Here is a 15,840-nt window from a genome sequence, read left to right as displayed (position 1 = left end):
ATTTCCGCGGTTGGTCGCGGACGAACGAGTGTGTTGGACGTATAGGTTTGTCGTCCCGCGAAGACTATGACCAACTGGTGGTGACGCATGACTGCGATGATCGCCAAGAACAACGGACGTACAGATTGGACAACGAACTTCATCGTAACCGGGCGTAAAGCATAGAAATGGCATCCAGGTAATTATACGGATGGTAGTGGTTGTAGTGGCGTATATTCGGGTAAGCGACAGCAGCAGGACAAATCAGGGACGCCAATTCAGATAATAAATAAGGCTGCCAAATTTTCAAGTAGGCCGAATTTTTTCAGAACCAAATCATAGTAAAAATAGTGAAATGACTGAAATGTATAACTGTCTTAAAATTTAGGTCCAACTGGTCCAAGTTCCTTGAACATTCGTTCTAAACTCTCAAGGAATGTATGAATAAAATAATGACTCCATTTACCCGGATATTATTATTTATGTACCTATTTTCTTCTGTGATTTTTTTATTTAAAACAGTAATCTAAATGTTAATAATATATTGCTGTAAACTGCAGTGATATCAATATATCACATATACATAATAAATAATAATATATTTCAGCATAAACATATTTTATAATAACAAACAACACCTTAGGTATACTTTATTTTACATGTATATAGTTAATAATAATTATTCAGCTGTGTATTATGTTTTTGATTAAAAACTTGATTGGTCATTTATCTCTATACATTGTATATGCGTGTGTGTATTATATATTATGCATGTAGTATATCTGCACAGTTCATATTATAATATATTGTGTCTGGGTGTACTGTTCATATTATATAAAAGCGTGAATAAAATAATTGTTGTACTTTTACTGAAATATTTTGCCGATTCGGTTGCATATCCAGTTAATGCCAACACTTGCTGGATGAGCACTTGCCACACGAACACTTTCCACACGAGCACCGTTGCTGCGATGACGACTTATTGTTACTGCAACGGCATCCCGACGACGAGTATCCTACAGTAGAATCCGTAGTTAGCGGTGGCGTCGCACCGGTGTCGTCGTACACGGTGCAAGTGGTGCTATCGCTGGGCTTTGCGAGCGGACCGACCACCAGTGGCGAACAGGATGGCGTTTCGGTCTGGTAGCCAACGTCTGCGTAACTGGGCAGCGTTACTACCGGTCCGGCATCGTCCACGGGTTGCAGGGCGTCGTCCTCGAGTGCTAGCAGTGCGTCGGCTTCCGTCGCCAGCGCGGTCACGTCGTCCGCGAACCGCGACTTGCATGTCTTCAGCTCGACGATGGCCTTGTCCAGGGCATAGAGGCCCTCCTCGTTGACGTTCGAAACGGCCCGCGGTGGTGGCAGCGCGTCTCTCGGCATGGCGACCTGCCCGAACGCCAAACGTCCTTCGCGCACGTCGCCCCGGCACCGGTTGGCCTCGGCCTGCGCCAACATCAGCGACACGGGATCCACCGCGATGGCCGCGGGTGGGCCACTGCCGCAACACCCGTTTCCGGCCGCTGGTTCGTCTATGCCGTTCGGGCCGGGCGGGTCTTGGAACACCGGAGTTCCAGCGAGCGGCGAAGCTGCCCCACACGTTGTTTCCGGGAAAAACGCGCCACCTCGTTCACCGAACAGTGGCAGTGCCGCGTCCACGCCACCACTATTGCAGCTCTCTACCTGAGCCGGATTAGCGGCCATTGAGGCCGGCATCACCTGTGGACACAGAATACTATTTTAGAGACACTGAAGATGTTATAACGATAATAACAGCAAATAATAATATATATATATATATATATATACATATGATATATTGCGTGAAATTTAGCTCTAAAATATGTGATAAAGTAAGTAATTAGTTTCTTTTTCATAAGTAATAATAATTATAATAATAATTCTCTACATATTATTCTAAAAAACGTATTCATGTTTTTAAGAGTAATTTAATTCTAAACAATGAGAGTTGTGTATTAACATTTATTGATATTTTAATTTCTTTGAATATAGAAAAATAAATAAGCTTTGGATTAAGTCTTGAAAGGTATTATTTAATGAATGTTTATATATATATATATATATATGTGTGTGTGTATGTACTATGTATGTATATATTGTATATACTATTGACAGTTAACTTCATCCATATACATCATATACTGTAGTACTGCACACTTACCCGTGTGTTTACACAAGTGCATGCATTTTTTATTGGTGTGTATTCTTGAGCACCCGGTATTTTAGTACAGATGACACGTTGACCAGGTTTAGGAATTAATATTTTTGGTGTTCTAATCTAAAGATCAAATATATGTTTATATTATATTATAAGTATTTAGACTTAATTTTTTTTTTTTTTAACTTTGTTATTTACAATTAGTTTCAATTAGACTTACTTATTTTGAACTTAAAAATAATAATATTTACCAATGTAGGTTGACAGTTACAAAGTTCTTGACCAATTACAGCACCATGGCCGGTACTCAACCACGTAGAGCATATCACCAGGATTAAAAACCACCAGAATTTCATGTTTCTATTTTTGTACGTCATTTATGATAAGGAAACGTTTGAAAATATATTTGAAAACATACGTAAGTAAATTGTGTTTTATATTTCTCGTTAAATGCCAATTATAACAAGTTGGTGAATAAAAAAAAAATAGTAATCAAGAAAAAATGTTTAAATACGTGATATATTTTTTAAAAAAATCAATAAATTATTTTTGAATCAAAACAAAATTGAAGTTTATTGGGATTTATATCCAAAACACAAAACTACTAAACAATAATAATATTAGTCCAAACAATAACAAACGATCTTTCGGAAATCCTTGGTCGCACTATAACCTTATAATATATATAGAAATGTATATACGGGTGTATTATATGATTTATATGTTATTAGTATGCTACAATAGTCGACTATACTCTTTAATAATTTTTTGACAACCAAATTGCGTGAAAATGGTTCGTGTTTACAGCTTTATAGAAATGTCTGTTATTGCATTTTTTACTTTACAGGTAATAATTGATATTTATTAAAATTCATAATTATTAAACATCAAAGTTTATACTTGTAAATTCTATACTTGTAAGATAAATTTTGGTCATTAGTATAAATGTATAATTTAAATTTAAAATAAATATATTACTGTTATTATAGATTATGGATGCATCATCTTCGGGATCGGTAAGTTTATATATTATTATATATACTTACATAAAAATATTACAGTTACAGACTTTTTTTAACTTTAAACTTGTTTACTTACTACTCTGGTATGGGGAAATTTAGAATAATAAATACAAAATACTATTTTATAATACTATTATTAAGTTTGACTTCTGACGTATCCAAACAAAATGTTATAAAAAAAAGATAGATTAAAATATATTGAATATGTTATATTTATATGAAATATAATTACTTCATAGATCAATATTTTAAAGTGTGAAAAAAATGTATAAAAAAAAATTTAAGCATAAATTTAATATATATAAGTTTATTCATCCGTAAACTCCTCATAATTGTATCTCGTTTGAATATAAAAATACGTGTTTCACGGTGCATATTATTTTTTTACTAAAAATGATCTCAAGGACTATATAAGTATATATAATATATTAATATGCCTATATTGTATTATATTACTGCAAAGCAAAATTCTATAGATAACTTAAACGTGCATATGTTTGTTCATATTTACATGATAATAATTATTAAATTATCCTATAATGTATTTTCTTCAATAAAAAATAAAAATTAATTCCAACCTGTATCTGGTGATTTTTTTTTTAGTACTTTTGTCCGATGTGTGGCTTTTCAAAATATAACTCTTACAATTCCCCAGGTCCAACGTGTTCCTGTATGAACACTATGAACTATCAAAATTATCAGGTATCAATAATCTTAATTTAATAATATTTTTAATTATTATTTACCATGCCTACAATAATATTTATCATTCTCCAGAATTCGGTTTGTCCTACAAATATCCCATATCCTTATTGTAGTACTCAAAATACTGATACAACCTGTCCGTCGACATCGGGGCAACCGACTGGCAACATCGTTGGTTCTTCTTGTGATTGCGGTAGATTTCCGTATGTCATTCAAGTTCCACCTAATGTTCAACCACTACCGGCAAAGTATACTGAATTATTTTAATAATAAATTACACATTGCCACCGAAAAAAGTATATACTATTATCTGATATCTAATGATGAGTAATGGTCAATTATTGCTCCTACAATATAGATTGTCTTATCCGTATGTTTCTGACGATCCATCCGGACCATGTCAACAAACATTAAAAAACTTTGGATATCAGTTACAAGTACCCGTACCCCCCGGACGTGTCCCCAACTATGGTTCTATTAATGGAATTATTGACAAAACATATAAAAAGTGCACTCCGTGTCCTTGCAAATTGGTGAGACTGGATAAACAATAATTATAACTTATAATCGCATGATATATGATTTAGGTATTTAAATTTTAAATACTTTTATAAAAGTATTAACATGTATCAAATAATTTTGTTTCAGATATATTGAAACGATATAAGATGATTAATAAGAAAAATATTAACTGCAATACCTAGGTATGAGAGGGAATAGGGAATCCATCATGCAATTAAGCTTCAGCCATTATCAGTTAGTATAGATCTTAAAAGAGACCAATTTTAAAATAAAAAAAATTTGTAAATTATAATAATATTTTATTTTTGTGGTTAAAAGTATTTATTTATAAAGTTAAGTACTTTTGTTTTATTTAGTTAAGTTAGTACTTAATTACCCTTTTACCATTCTATAGTTTCCTAATAAATTGAAGATAATATATCCATCAGAATAATGCTTATATTTATTAATATAATAATTAATAACAAATTGTTCAACAAATAATAACTATTTTCGAATAATTTATGTCTGAATATTATAATTTAATAAGTACCTAATAATAGTCAAATAATATAAAAATCAGTAATTTATTTTTCTAAATTTTTGCTGTATTTATTATATGATATTTAAACTGAACTTATAAATTACTTCTAATATAATATATGGTTTTGTTGTAGATCTAAGAAAATATAAATTTAATTTTTATATTGTGAATAATAATATATTTTGTGATAATTATTAATAATATATAAATAACCAATGATAAATATGATTTATAAATTATAGCTATGACAATTTGAAGTAAACATTTATACCGAAGAAATTGTTTCAGTTGAGTATTTAACTAGAATAAAAGAATTTAATTATTTTTAACATATATTTTTTATATCGGTAATATAATACCATTTCAAAAAAAAAATGTGGCAATTCGTAAATGGATAACTACTTACATTAAAATTATTTTTCAGATCTAGTCTTGAATCTTTGTAGATTTAGTGTATACTTTTATTGTATATTTATTTAAAAAAAAATATTTATCATATTTAATAATATACTTTTGACCCATCGCCTTTTACCATTTATATTAATTGGTAGTATTCCTATGTTCTATATTATTTAAAATTATGAGATATTACCAGTGGTGATTATTAGTAATTGAATAATCAATGATTATCCAGAGGTCACATGAGAATAGTTGGCAAAAGAATAAAAATAAATTTATTTAAGTAATGAATTTAACATACATAAAAAAAAGTGACGAAAAGTACAATGTGTCCACAATAAAATGCGTTTTAAAAAGCAAATAACATGTAATTGATTATACAAAATATATACAATTATGATATAACTGCAGTCTATTTCGAGTAACAAACAAAATGATTAAATTCACATTAAAATAATGATCATAGATAAATTAGAGATATTAGGAAAAAGTATTAAAAATGTTTACAAAATAGATGAATTTATTTTTAATACAAAACAATTAAACAAAAGATAATAAGAAGAGCAGGGAGCCTACGTATAAATACAGCATAATAGGTTCACAATATGATTAAATACAAAATTATGTTATAGTATAAGCCAGAAATTTCAATTTATTCTAATTTTTAAACGCAATAAATTATTAATCATATTAAGTTCATCAATGTTTATAAATATATTGTTTTCAAAAAAAAAAAGGTAAAAAAAAAACCGTAGGGTTATGACTATTATGACAAGACAGGATTATCGTGCAATTGTATCTTTTTATGGCGTGTGCTAAATTCTATAGAAACAACTAACAAGCAACAAATTCAAATCAAGAGATGAAGATTAATTTAAAAAAAGTTAAGTTTGTTTTTATTTTACACAAAATTGCACGTTTCATGTTTTTTTTTATAAAAATGAACTAATAAGTAATTAGTAATTAGTACTTTTGTACAAATATTTTTGCTCCATAATCTATCTACATTATCATTGCTATATTATGTTGTTATATTATTTAAATAAAAGTATTGGAATTTTATATCTAATAATATTATTATGTATATATATATATCGATAATCGATATAATACGACGTAATTAAGATAATGATGATACTACTACAATTTTGTCGGTTACATATACAGTATACAAACACAGTACTACAGTCTATCCACAGCAGCCGTAGTTAACTCATGTTTTCACAATTAAAACACATATTATAGGTAGGTACAGAAGATATAATTTAACAGATAAAAAACTTGGAAATGCACGTGATAATAAATTTTAATCAAATATTTTAAACCAGTTTATTATTATTTTATTTAAATTTTTATTGAATTGTTTAATTGTCATTTATTATTAAATAAATACTTTATGTAAGATACTAAGATAACACTGATAACAGTGTTGTGTAATTTTCCACACCACCTTTATTGTCAACGACATACAATAATATCGTCCGTGTTGTTTATGAGGTATTACACGAGGCGCGTTTTTTTTATTGTGGTGTCCCCAATAGGCCTAATCCACATCGTAAGCGAGAACGTGCGAACGTCGATCGACTATAATAATTGTATAGATAGCCAGATTAGTAACTGCGCTTTCTGGCGTATAAAATGTATCGTATACGCCAATATAATAGGTATATAAGTAATATAAACAAATAAATATCGAATTATACATTAAATAACAAGGTATTAATTAATTAATTTAAATTTATAATTTTAGTTTGTCGTAGCAAGGCATTCGCCATTCGCTCATTTCCAGCTTACTAGTGTTGAATTTAAATGCGTGTCTTAGCTTCTAAAGAAATAATTGAGGCTGCAGGCGCTGGGAAATTATTAGTCACATCGTATTGTAAGTTCAGATGGTTAAAATGGGTTAAAATTTATTTAAGAACCTACTTATCGGATTTTGTATTAAAATCCGGATAAAAATGTTATGGCCTTATGAGTTACAGATTTTTCGTTTAAAATCAGATGGCATTGTTAGTGAGTGTTGTGTCTGTACTCTGTTATGGGTACAATGATTTGTGGGCTAGGGGTGTGAGGTACAAAAGTGGGACAAATCATTTACAGGTTGTGGATTTTGCGTTCAAAACCGTGTATAATTGTTTATGGGCTATGGAAATATGAGGTACAAAAGTGGGACAAATCATTTACGAGATATGGATTTTGCGTTCAAAATCGGGTAAAAAGTGTGGTAGTTAATTAGATTAGTTTTCCATTCAAAACCGCGGGTTCAATTGTTTGTGGGTTTTATTTCCGAAACGGGATACAATTGTTTGCGGGTTACAAGTATGATATACCAAAAATGGATCAAATTGTTTTCAAGTTATGGGTTTTGCGTTCAAAAACCGGGTAAAATTGTTTATGAAATTCATATCTGAAACTGGGTAAAATTTGTGAGTAATGTAAGTAAGGTGCTGTGTAAGTGATTTTCAGGTATGAAATAGGGTTACATATTTTGCGGGTTACCAGTTTTTACTCCCTGAATTAATAATGAGACGGAACTAGAATAAAGAAATTATGAATACGTTTTGATGTAATAATTAAATACCATTTTAAATCATTAATAACCAAACATTTTCAATTATAAATTAGCATAGTTAGCATATTTAAATGAATACATTGCAAGTTTTTATGTCCATGAAATATAATTTATAGAAAATCGTTGTTTGAAAAAAAAAGTAATTACGTTACATAAAAGATAATACCCTTACTCCGGTTATAGTATACTATTATTTAAATTCAACACTTTTCCAATTCTAAAATTATATTTAATATATAAATATTATTATATAATAATAGGTATACTCTATACTAAATATATAAATCAATAATAAATATAAGTCTATGATGTAATAATGTTGTATTGTAAATATTTAAATTAGACAGATAGCAATTGGAGCTGGGCTATTGAAATTACAATACTCTAGGGTTTTTAGTTTATACCTAAAAATAAATATTACTCACAAAATAATGAATAAATGTTTTACGGATCGCAGACTAATTAGCTGATCCGCGCGCTTGATTCTATATAGACATATCGCATATCGCATGTAATATTTTTTTTAAATCATGCACAAGATAATATAATGATGACATATTTTAATAGTAATTTTACAAATATGTAGGTAATAATTGGATACACCTTATAAAAAATATAATAAATCCTATGGTATTTGCACCCATTATAATATCAATATATTAAAAATATAATTGAAACAATATACAACTTAAACTATGTATCATTAATATATTATAATTTAGCTTAATAAACAAACCTAAAAATAAAAATACGATTTGCGCTGTTTTACGAACTTCAAACATTACACTGCGTTTAAGATGTTGAAAAAAACGGATAATGTGTATATAAGTGTGTGTATTGCCGGCCAGCGATAGTCGATGTGTTGGATGATTAAGTAATGACTAGTGAGTGGTGCCGCGTAAAGGAATGACAACTAAATAAGATAATAAAATAGTAATGATATTATTATTACTGTTATATAGGTACTTATACGTGTTACGAATAATACGGGGATGATGTGACACAAACAATTTTTATTCCGATTTACTAAATCGCCAAAATCCTTTAATCACTGAATTATCATCTATACCCCAATCACATCAAGTAACCCGTAACCCTCTATCCGTAAATGTATTAAATAAGTGTTTAAATGTTTAATAAGCAATTAAAATACTTATATATTATATACTACATTATAACTACAATAAATAGTAAATACTAAAAATAATTCAACAAATCAATGCACCTACACCTATAATAATACATATATTTACAAAACACATAAAATTGTCTTACTTGAATTAGGTACCTAGTATAACTTAGCTGTACTGACCAAGACTCAGGGTCGAATTGGATAAATTCGGCTCGCCAAGCTTCGATATCAACAACCTACAATCTATAGTACCTTATACTATGGTCTGTGAAAGTCCAACATTCAGTCTCCTTTTCTTTAACTTTTACTTATTAACATTTTTTCGGTAACTGACTCCTCATGACTTGAAATTTTCATGGCCCACCGAGTTTAACTCGGTACCTAACTCATGGAGTCAATCCGACCCTACCAAAACTTATATAAAAGTAATTTCTTACCATCTCGTGGACTCGCAATAATTTTTCTATAGTGTGCGTTTAACTGTTATGTATAACATTTAAGAATATGAACTGTTGTTAATTTAAAATTGCATTCATTGTTGATGTGTGCATCTATGAAAGTAAAACAAAGCAATGTAATGATTTATATTTAGAACAAAAAAAAAAACGAATTCTAACAAAAAGAAACAAGAAAAGTTAAAAAGAGATGCGGAAAACTTTTAGAAATTACAAAATAAGAAGTAAACAACTATAATTGAAGAAACATAAATATTATTTATGAAAATAAAAACTATGAAATTAAAAAATAAAACAATAGTAAGAAATAAACAGTTTAATAGGTACCTATATTATAGTTTATTAGTTCTTTATATATTTATTGAAAGAAAATTAATAAAAAAACATTATTTAGCTAGCATATTATTCTATTAGCATTTATTATAAATTATAATATTAAATGTGAATAAATAGTTTACGGCTTATATTATGTATTTATGTCTAAAGCTAACATACAATAAAAAGAAATAATATAATAAATAATAAAATAAAAATTTGAATATAGTTGTTACCACAAAATATTAATAATGTATTACATATTACGGTTGTATGGATACAAATCAAGGATTGGGGTTTAGAATTTTGGGGTCCTTAAGTTCCCCTTGCACCCCCCTTGTTGTGTCAATGGTACCAAGATAAATTGGGCCACGAGAATGAGCTATAATAAAAACGCTTACATGCAAAAAATATTTTGAAATTAAAAATATATATTATAAAAGTATAAAATCATCTAAATTAGTACAATATTATTAAAAAAGGAAAGAAAATTTCTAACGAAATTCTAGGGAAAAAATTCTGAAATATTGTTAACAGAAAAATATTAAAAAAATATAATAAACAAAATTTTGTACTATAAGTAATTTACTTCTTATTACGGTCAGTTGAACTGATTTTTACAAAAAAATATATTCAAATACGTTCGTTATAAGATTACTAACCTATAAACTAATTTATTATTAACCTATACCCACGGTCTTATATAAGACTGTGCCTATACCTATGTCAATACATTATTTTTACTATCTATTATCTATCCATCGGGATCGTTGTAGGTAGATTCGTTTGTTTGTGAAATAAATAGCTTAAAGTTAATCTAAATATTTTTAAATTGTCCTTATATGCCTACCTTTAATAAATAATAATAAACATAATAATTAAAAGTAAGTTCTTACTAATAATATTTTTTAAATTATAACATAACAACTATGATCGTTATTTTTGTTAAGATATTCAATTTTGTGAAAATTTGATATAATATATATTATGTAGGTACTTTAAAAAAGTTGTATATATAAGTATGTATTTTACAATAAGTAAAATTGTTAAATACATATAAAAAGTACCAATAACAAATAAAACAATTGAAAGGCTTATTCAAATTTATTTATTTTTATTCAAACCTAATAATTTATAGGTACTTATAAATTATATATAATTTTAATCAAATCTTGAATAATATTTTCTTAATGATTTAATATTTCAATGCAAGACAGTCAAACTTAAACAAAATTCAAACTTTTCAAAATATTGCTAAAAGGAAACTAACAAATGCCCCACGGCTCTCCTTATGTATCAAATTGGAGATTTCACACAGATCTAAAATTCTAAATCTAAAAATGTAAAATGAAGAAACCAAGCATTATTATAAAATGTGTGACGATATGCTATCTTCTCATACAAAATCCTCCAATTAAAACTAAGCGATCTGCCACCATAATCCCGATACCCGGCAATCCTCCAAGACAATTAAACAGTAACTGGTCTCGAGATATTTTAAAAATGTACATGATTACCGTGCTTATTTAGACCATTAAGTTAAAAATGACGACACTGGATGTCTTTTCTTTCATTAAATTATAATCGTGGTATTTTTAATTCATAGCCTATATGCCGATATTGTGTCAACTGATACAAATTGTATGTCACTCTTTTAAAAAAAAAATGTCTTAAAATACTTTATTGATATCGAATTCAAACAAAATAATATGTATAATATGTTTAGCGCATGTAAAGCACGAATTCAAAATCAAATAAGAATAGTATATATTTTATGTTTATTGAAAAACATACTACCGAATCGTGCAGAAACGATAATAACTGTATAATAATATTTATTTCGTGGAAAATTAAAACAAACATTTTATTTAAATATGTGTCTAATTGTTGTTTTAGACTGGTATATTAAATTGAATACGAGCCATAATAAATTTTCATTTTACGTTCATTATACTGATACTATAATAATTCAATATTCTTGTATACAATTTCCGCTGTTCAAAATATGTCCAAGTCCAAAGTTTTTCCGATTAGTCTTTTACTCGTAATTTTCGTAATCGTAGTTCAGGTGAGTTTATGTTGTATTTATATTATTAATATTTGGTTCCAATAAAATGGACGTTTTGCAATAATTTTCCATGTCTGTCTATAATTTTTTTCTTTAGACTTGCGTTGTACCTGTTAATGTAAAGTGTGGTGGTGGTGGCGGCGGGGGTTGTGGTTGCGGTAATGGTGGTTATTGCTGCTGTTGTGGAGGTTGTGGCGGTGGAGGTTGTGGATGTGGTGGATGCGGTGGATGCGGTGGATGCGGTGGATGTGGTGGATGCGGTGGATGCGGTGGATGCGGTGGATGCGGTGGTTGCGGAGGGCATATGTTATGCGGTAGCATTAAAGGTTGCATTTGTTAAGTAAAATAAGTAAACAATAATATTAATACTGTGAAATTTCTATATCGATTACGAAATTGTTGATAAAAAATTATCATATTAAAAAGTTTTCCAATTTTTTTTATATTAAAAATGTTGTTTTACCCCTACATTTCATGTTGCTTATATTTTAATATTTACATAATATTCTCTTTCTATAGTTTTGTTTTTATTATTTGTAAACATTCTGTATAATACTGGTATGTTGTTATCTTGTTGATATATTTTTTTGTGATGTAAAATATGTCTATTATAAATAATAATTTATTTAATAAGAAGTATGTAATCTCGTAAAAAAATTGTTGAGTGTACACATAATAATATAATACATTTATTATTATTATTATTATTATTATTATTATTTATATACCAAATGGTTTTTTTAAATATAAGTCAATCATAATACCAATATAATACAGTCTAGTTGTGATAACTCCAAGTTAAAAGGTGATAAAAAATCACTTCGAGATATTCAGATATACATATATTATACTAAATTATTTGAAATTACTTACTCAAATTCATCAACATTAAATAAGTTTATTGTTATTATTACATGTTAATATATTATAATAGTAGTAATAAACATTTTGAAATTGAGTGGACTTTAGTTACTCTTCCATGGAATAAAGACCTTGATAAATACAACAAACATTATCATTTTTATCAATTTACAATTTAATTTGTTTTATACTTTTATCATAAAATTGCTGTCTTCTATAAAGTGTGTTTTATTTGCATAGGGGTAATTTATATACTTGTATAGTGTTTAATGACTACTGTAAGACATTCGAATTAGTTCAGCTTGTCTTATTCTTGCACGTTTTAACTTTAAATTTATGTAAAAACAATTCACTGTGTTATATTACGTGGTGATTAGACGTATGGAAGTACTGGTAAGATATGTTATGATAGTATTTTATAGTATTCTTTAAAATAATTATATCAATATTAATATTATTGTTTGTTTAACTTATAGCATTAATTATTTCAAATATTATGGATGATCCAAATTTAAATACTCCAGCATCTTCTGCCGGATTTTTACCAACCACTTCGCCAAATTATTTAGTTATGCCGTTCACTCCTACTGTGCCTAGTGTTCCAATGCCTCAATCTATGGTTTGGTCTCCAATGCAACAAGCTCCATTAGTTGTACCTGTAACGCCTCATGTGGTCTCTGCCCCTCCACGTTTCAATCCACGCGCTACTCGTAAAAATTTCCGTCAGCCAACGCCTTCAGAACCACCCATTACTGTATTCGTTGGAAACATTTCTGAGAAAGCTCCGGACACTATGATTAGACACATTTTAGCAACTTGTGGAAATATCGCTTCTTGGAAAAGAGTACAAGGATTTGGTTTTTGTGAATATTATGGAGCTGAAGCTGCCTTGCGTGCCATCAAAGTTTTACATGATATGGAAGTAGGCGGTAAAAAGCTTGTAGTGAAAGTAGATGCAAAGGCGCAAGAAACATTAGATCAGTTTAAGGCAGAAAAAAAAGGTGCTGATGATTCTGAAGAAAATCAACAATTTGAAGTATATTGTAGACAAAGAATTAATAGTATAATTACAGAGCACAATGATGAAATGACTAAAGAAGGTAAACAAAATGAAGAAGAAGACAAACCAAGCATAGTTGATGGTGTTGGATTTGATATGGTACCAAATGAAGATGAAAAGAAAAATTTAATTTTTCGAGAAATAGGCAAGTTTCGAGAAGTCATGAAAAAACGAGAAGAAGAAAAGGAAGTTGAAAGAAAAAAGAAACAAGAAAAAGAAAAACTAAATGGAAGACATGCTACTCCAGAAAGTCCAGATTCTGAAGAAAATAGAAGGATACGTCGCAGAGAAGAACGAGATAAAAGAGATAAAGAAAAAGAAGAAAGAGACAAAAGAGAAAGGGAAAGAGATGAAAGAGATAAACGTGACAGGGAAAAGAAAGAAAGAAGAGATAAAGAAAGGGAACGAGAAAAAAAAGATAGAGAAAAAAGTATTGACAAAGAAAATCGTAAAGAAAAAGAACCAGAAAAAAGCAGAGGGCACTACGATAAAAATAGATTACGAGAAAAAGAAATGGAAGAAGAAGAGCTAGAGTTAAAGAAAGAAGATGATAGACGAAGAGAAAGAGAAATAGCATATCAAGAGAAACGTAAACAATGGGAAATCAGAGAAAATCAAAAAAAAAAGGAACTATCTAAAGAACGTGCTAAAAAACAAATGATAGAAGAAGAAAGAGAAAGAAATGCCAAAAAACTAAAAGAGTTTTTAGAAGATTATGATGATGAAAAAGACGATCAGAAGTATTATAAAGGCAGAGATTTGCAAAAACGAATTGAACTGCGTGAAAAAGAAATAGAAGAAGATGGAAGAGATCGACAAAAAGAGAAAGATGAACTGGAAGCCATTCGGGACAAAATATATAACGGTGATCATAAAGATCCAGAATACGAATTTGCCAAAATATTAAAAGCCAGAGAGGAAATGTATAAGCCAAAATTATTAATAGATGTTGCAGAAAAACAAAAAGATAAATTAAAACGTTATGAAATGGAAATTGAAAAAGAAATTGAAAATCAAAAAAACATAGAAGTTGAACAGGAACGCCAGAGACATATTATGGATAAGGCATTAACACCCAGTCCACAGCAACCAGCTACACCACCCAGTGTTGAGTCTCAAACACCTCCACCTGAATTCGCACCTATGACCCAACCTACCACTATGATGATTAAGAAAAGAATGGATGTTAAAGACGTGTTTAACAACGATGATGAAGAATTGCCTAGGCCAAAAAAAAGAAAATTGGTTCCTCTTGATTATACTGATAAAAAAGAAGAAGAAAGTAAAGCTGTCGAAGAAAAGAAAAAAAGTATTCGTCAGTTAATTGAGCGCATTCCCACTGATAAAGATGACTTGTTCTCGTTTCATCTTGATTGGACTGTAGTTGACAACCAATTGATGGAAAAACGTATTAGGCCGTGGATAAATAAAAAAATTATTGAATATATTGGTGAGCCAGAGCCAACACTGGTAGATTTTATATGTTCAAAAGTGTTAGCTGGTAGTAGTCCTCAAGCTATACTCGATGATGTTCAGATGGTACTTGACGAAGAAGCTGAAGTGTTTGTTGTAAAAATGTGGAGACTTCTAGTATACGAAGTTGAAGCTAAAAAATTAGGATTAGTTAAACTAGAAGAAAATGGTCATAAAGACCCGTAGTGTGTATAGTAAGTTATGTATTAATTTCTGTAAATATAATATAATACATTAATATTGTGAAAATTGAAAATCTATTTACATTTTTTTTCCAATACATTACACACTATAGTTTTTTATTGAATCATTTTTTTCAACAATATCTAATTGATTAAAAGTTAAAATATCTATGTAACTTAAAATCCATACTATTTTTATTTTGTTTAACTAAAATACGCTCCGCATTTATAATATTGTATTTAACATTACAATATTCTTAAACAAACATTATTTCACCTTTATGTACTATAAATATGTATGTATTTAATTATTCTATATTTATTATCAAATATTTAAAAAATTTGTGTTAAAATAATTGAATGTTGTCCTCGATTAAATACAATGAGTATACACTA

The 15,840-nt window shown here is 28.9% G+C and overlaps 4 protein-coding genes across 4 annotated transcripts; 3 read left to right on the top strand and 1 right to left on the bottom strand.

Annotated features, from left to right (window-relative positions):
• Positions 1-742: 742 nt before the first annotated feature.
• On the bottom strand, positions 743-2,561 carry LOC132917738 (uncharacterized). The gene is made up of 3 exons (XM_060978619.1): positions 2,407-2,561; positions 2,159-2,275; positions 743-1,695 (listed from the first exon to the last, which is right to left on the bottom strand). Exons 1-3 carry the CDS (start codon positions 2,530-2,532, stop codon positions 883-885), a joined length of 1,056 nt encoding a protein of 351 aa, XP_060834602.1. The 5' UTR covers positions 2,533-2,561; the 3' UTR covers positions 743-882.
• Positions 2,562-2,731: 170 nt separating this feature from the next.
• LOC132917781 (uncharacterized) lies at positions 2,732-4,690 on the top strand. The gene is made up of 6 exons (XM_060978676.1): positions 2,732-3,002; positions 3,145-3,171; positions 3,781-3,879; positions 3,955-4,130; positions 4,241-4,415; positions 4,531-4,690. The coding sequence occupies exons 1-6, from the start codon at positions 2,946-2,948 to the stop codon at positions 4,537-4,539; spliced, it is 543 nt and encodes a 180-aa protein (XP_060834659.1). The 5' UTR covers positions 2,732-2,945; the 3' UTR covers positions 4,540-4,690.
• Positions 4,691-11,805: 7,115 nt separating this feature from the next.
• LOC132931675 (chorion class high-cysteine HCB protein 13-like) lies at positions 11,806-12,208 on the top strand. The gene is made up of 2 exons (XM_060997588.1): positions 11,806-11,868; positions 11,966-12,208. The coding sequence occupies exons 1-2, from the start codon at positions 11,806-11,808 to the stop codon at positions 12,206-12,208; spliced, it is 306 nt and encodes a 101-aa protein (XP_060853571.1).
• A 717-nt stretch (positions 12,209-12,925) lies between these two features.
• LOC132917825 (RNA-binding protein 25-like) lies at positions 12,926-15,840 on the top strand. The gene is made up of 2 exons (XM_060978765.1): positions 12,926-13,122; positions 13,206-15,840. The coding sequence occupies exon 2, from the start codon at positions 13,226-13,228 to the stop codon at positions 15,446-15,448; it is 2,223 nt and encodes a 740-aa protein (XP_060834748.1). The 5' UTR covers positions 12,926-13,122; positions 13,206-13,225; the 3' UTR covers positions 15,449-15,840.

Source organism: Rhopalosiphum padi, chromosome 1 (genome assembly GCF_020882245.1).
Source record: "Rhopalosiphum padi isolate XX-2018 chromosome 1, ASM2088224v1, whole genome shotgun sequence".
NCBI classification, from domain to species: domain Eukaryota; kingdom Metazoa; phylum Arthropoda; class Insecta; order Hemiptera; family Aphididae; genus Rhopalosiphum; species Rhopalosiphum padi.
This window is presented reverse-complemented; position numbering and strand designations above follow the sequence as displayed.

Coding starts and splice junctions, on each gene's coding strand:
- LOC132917738 (XM_060978619.1), bottom strand. CDS start 2,532: ATGACGTACAAAAATAGAAACATGAAATTCTGGTGGTTTTTAATCCTG. Junction 2,276..2,406: donor GTAACTGTCAACCTACATTG/GTAAATATTATT, acceptor TTTGATCTTTAG/ATTAGAACACCAAAAATATT. Junction 1,696..2,158: donor GCACTTGTGTAAACACACGG/GTAAGTGTGCAG, acceptor CTGTGTCCACAG/GTGATGCCGGCCTCAATGGC.
- LOC132917781 (XM_060978676.1), top strand. CDS start 2,946: ATGGTTCGTGTTTACAGCTTTATAGAAATGTCTGTTATTGCATTTTTT. Junction 3,880..3,954: donor TGAACTATCAAAATTATCAG/GTATCAATAATC, acceptor ATCATTCTCCAG/AATTCGGTTTGTCCTACAAA. Junction 4,131..4,240: donor GTTCAACCACTACCGGCAAA/GTATACTGAATT, acceptor CCTACAATATAG/ATTGTCTTATCCGTATGTTT.
- LOC132931675 (XM_060997588.1), top strand. CDS start 11,806: ATGTCCAAGTCCAAAGTTTTTCCGATTAGTCTTTTACTCGTAATTTTC. Junction 11,869..11,965: donor TTTTCGTAATCGTAGTTCAG/GTGAGTTTATGT, acceptor TTTTTTCTTTAG/ACTTGCGTTGTACCTGTTAA.
- LOC132917825 (XM_060978765.1), top strand. CDS start 13,226: ATGGATGATCCAAATTTAAATACTCCAGCATCTTCTGCCGGATTTTTA.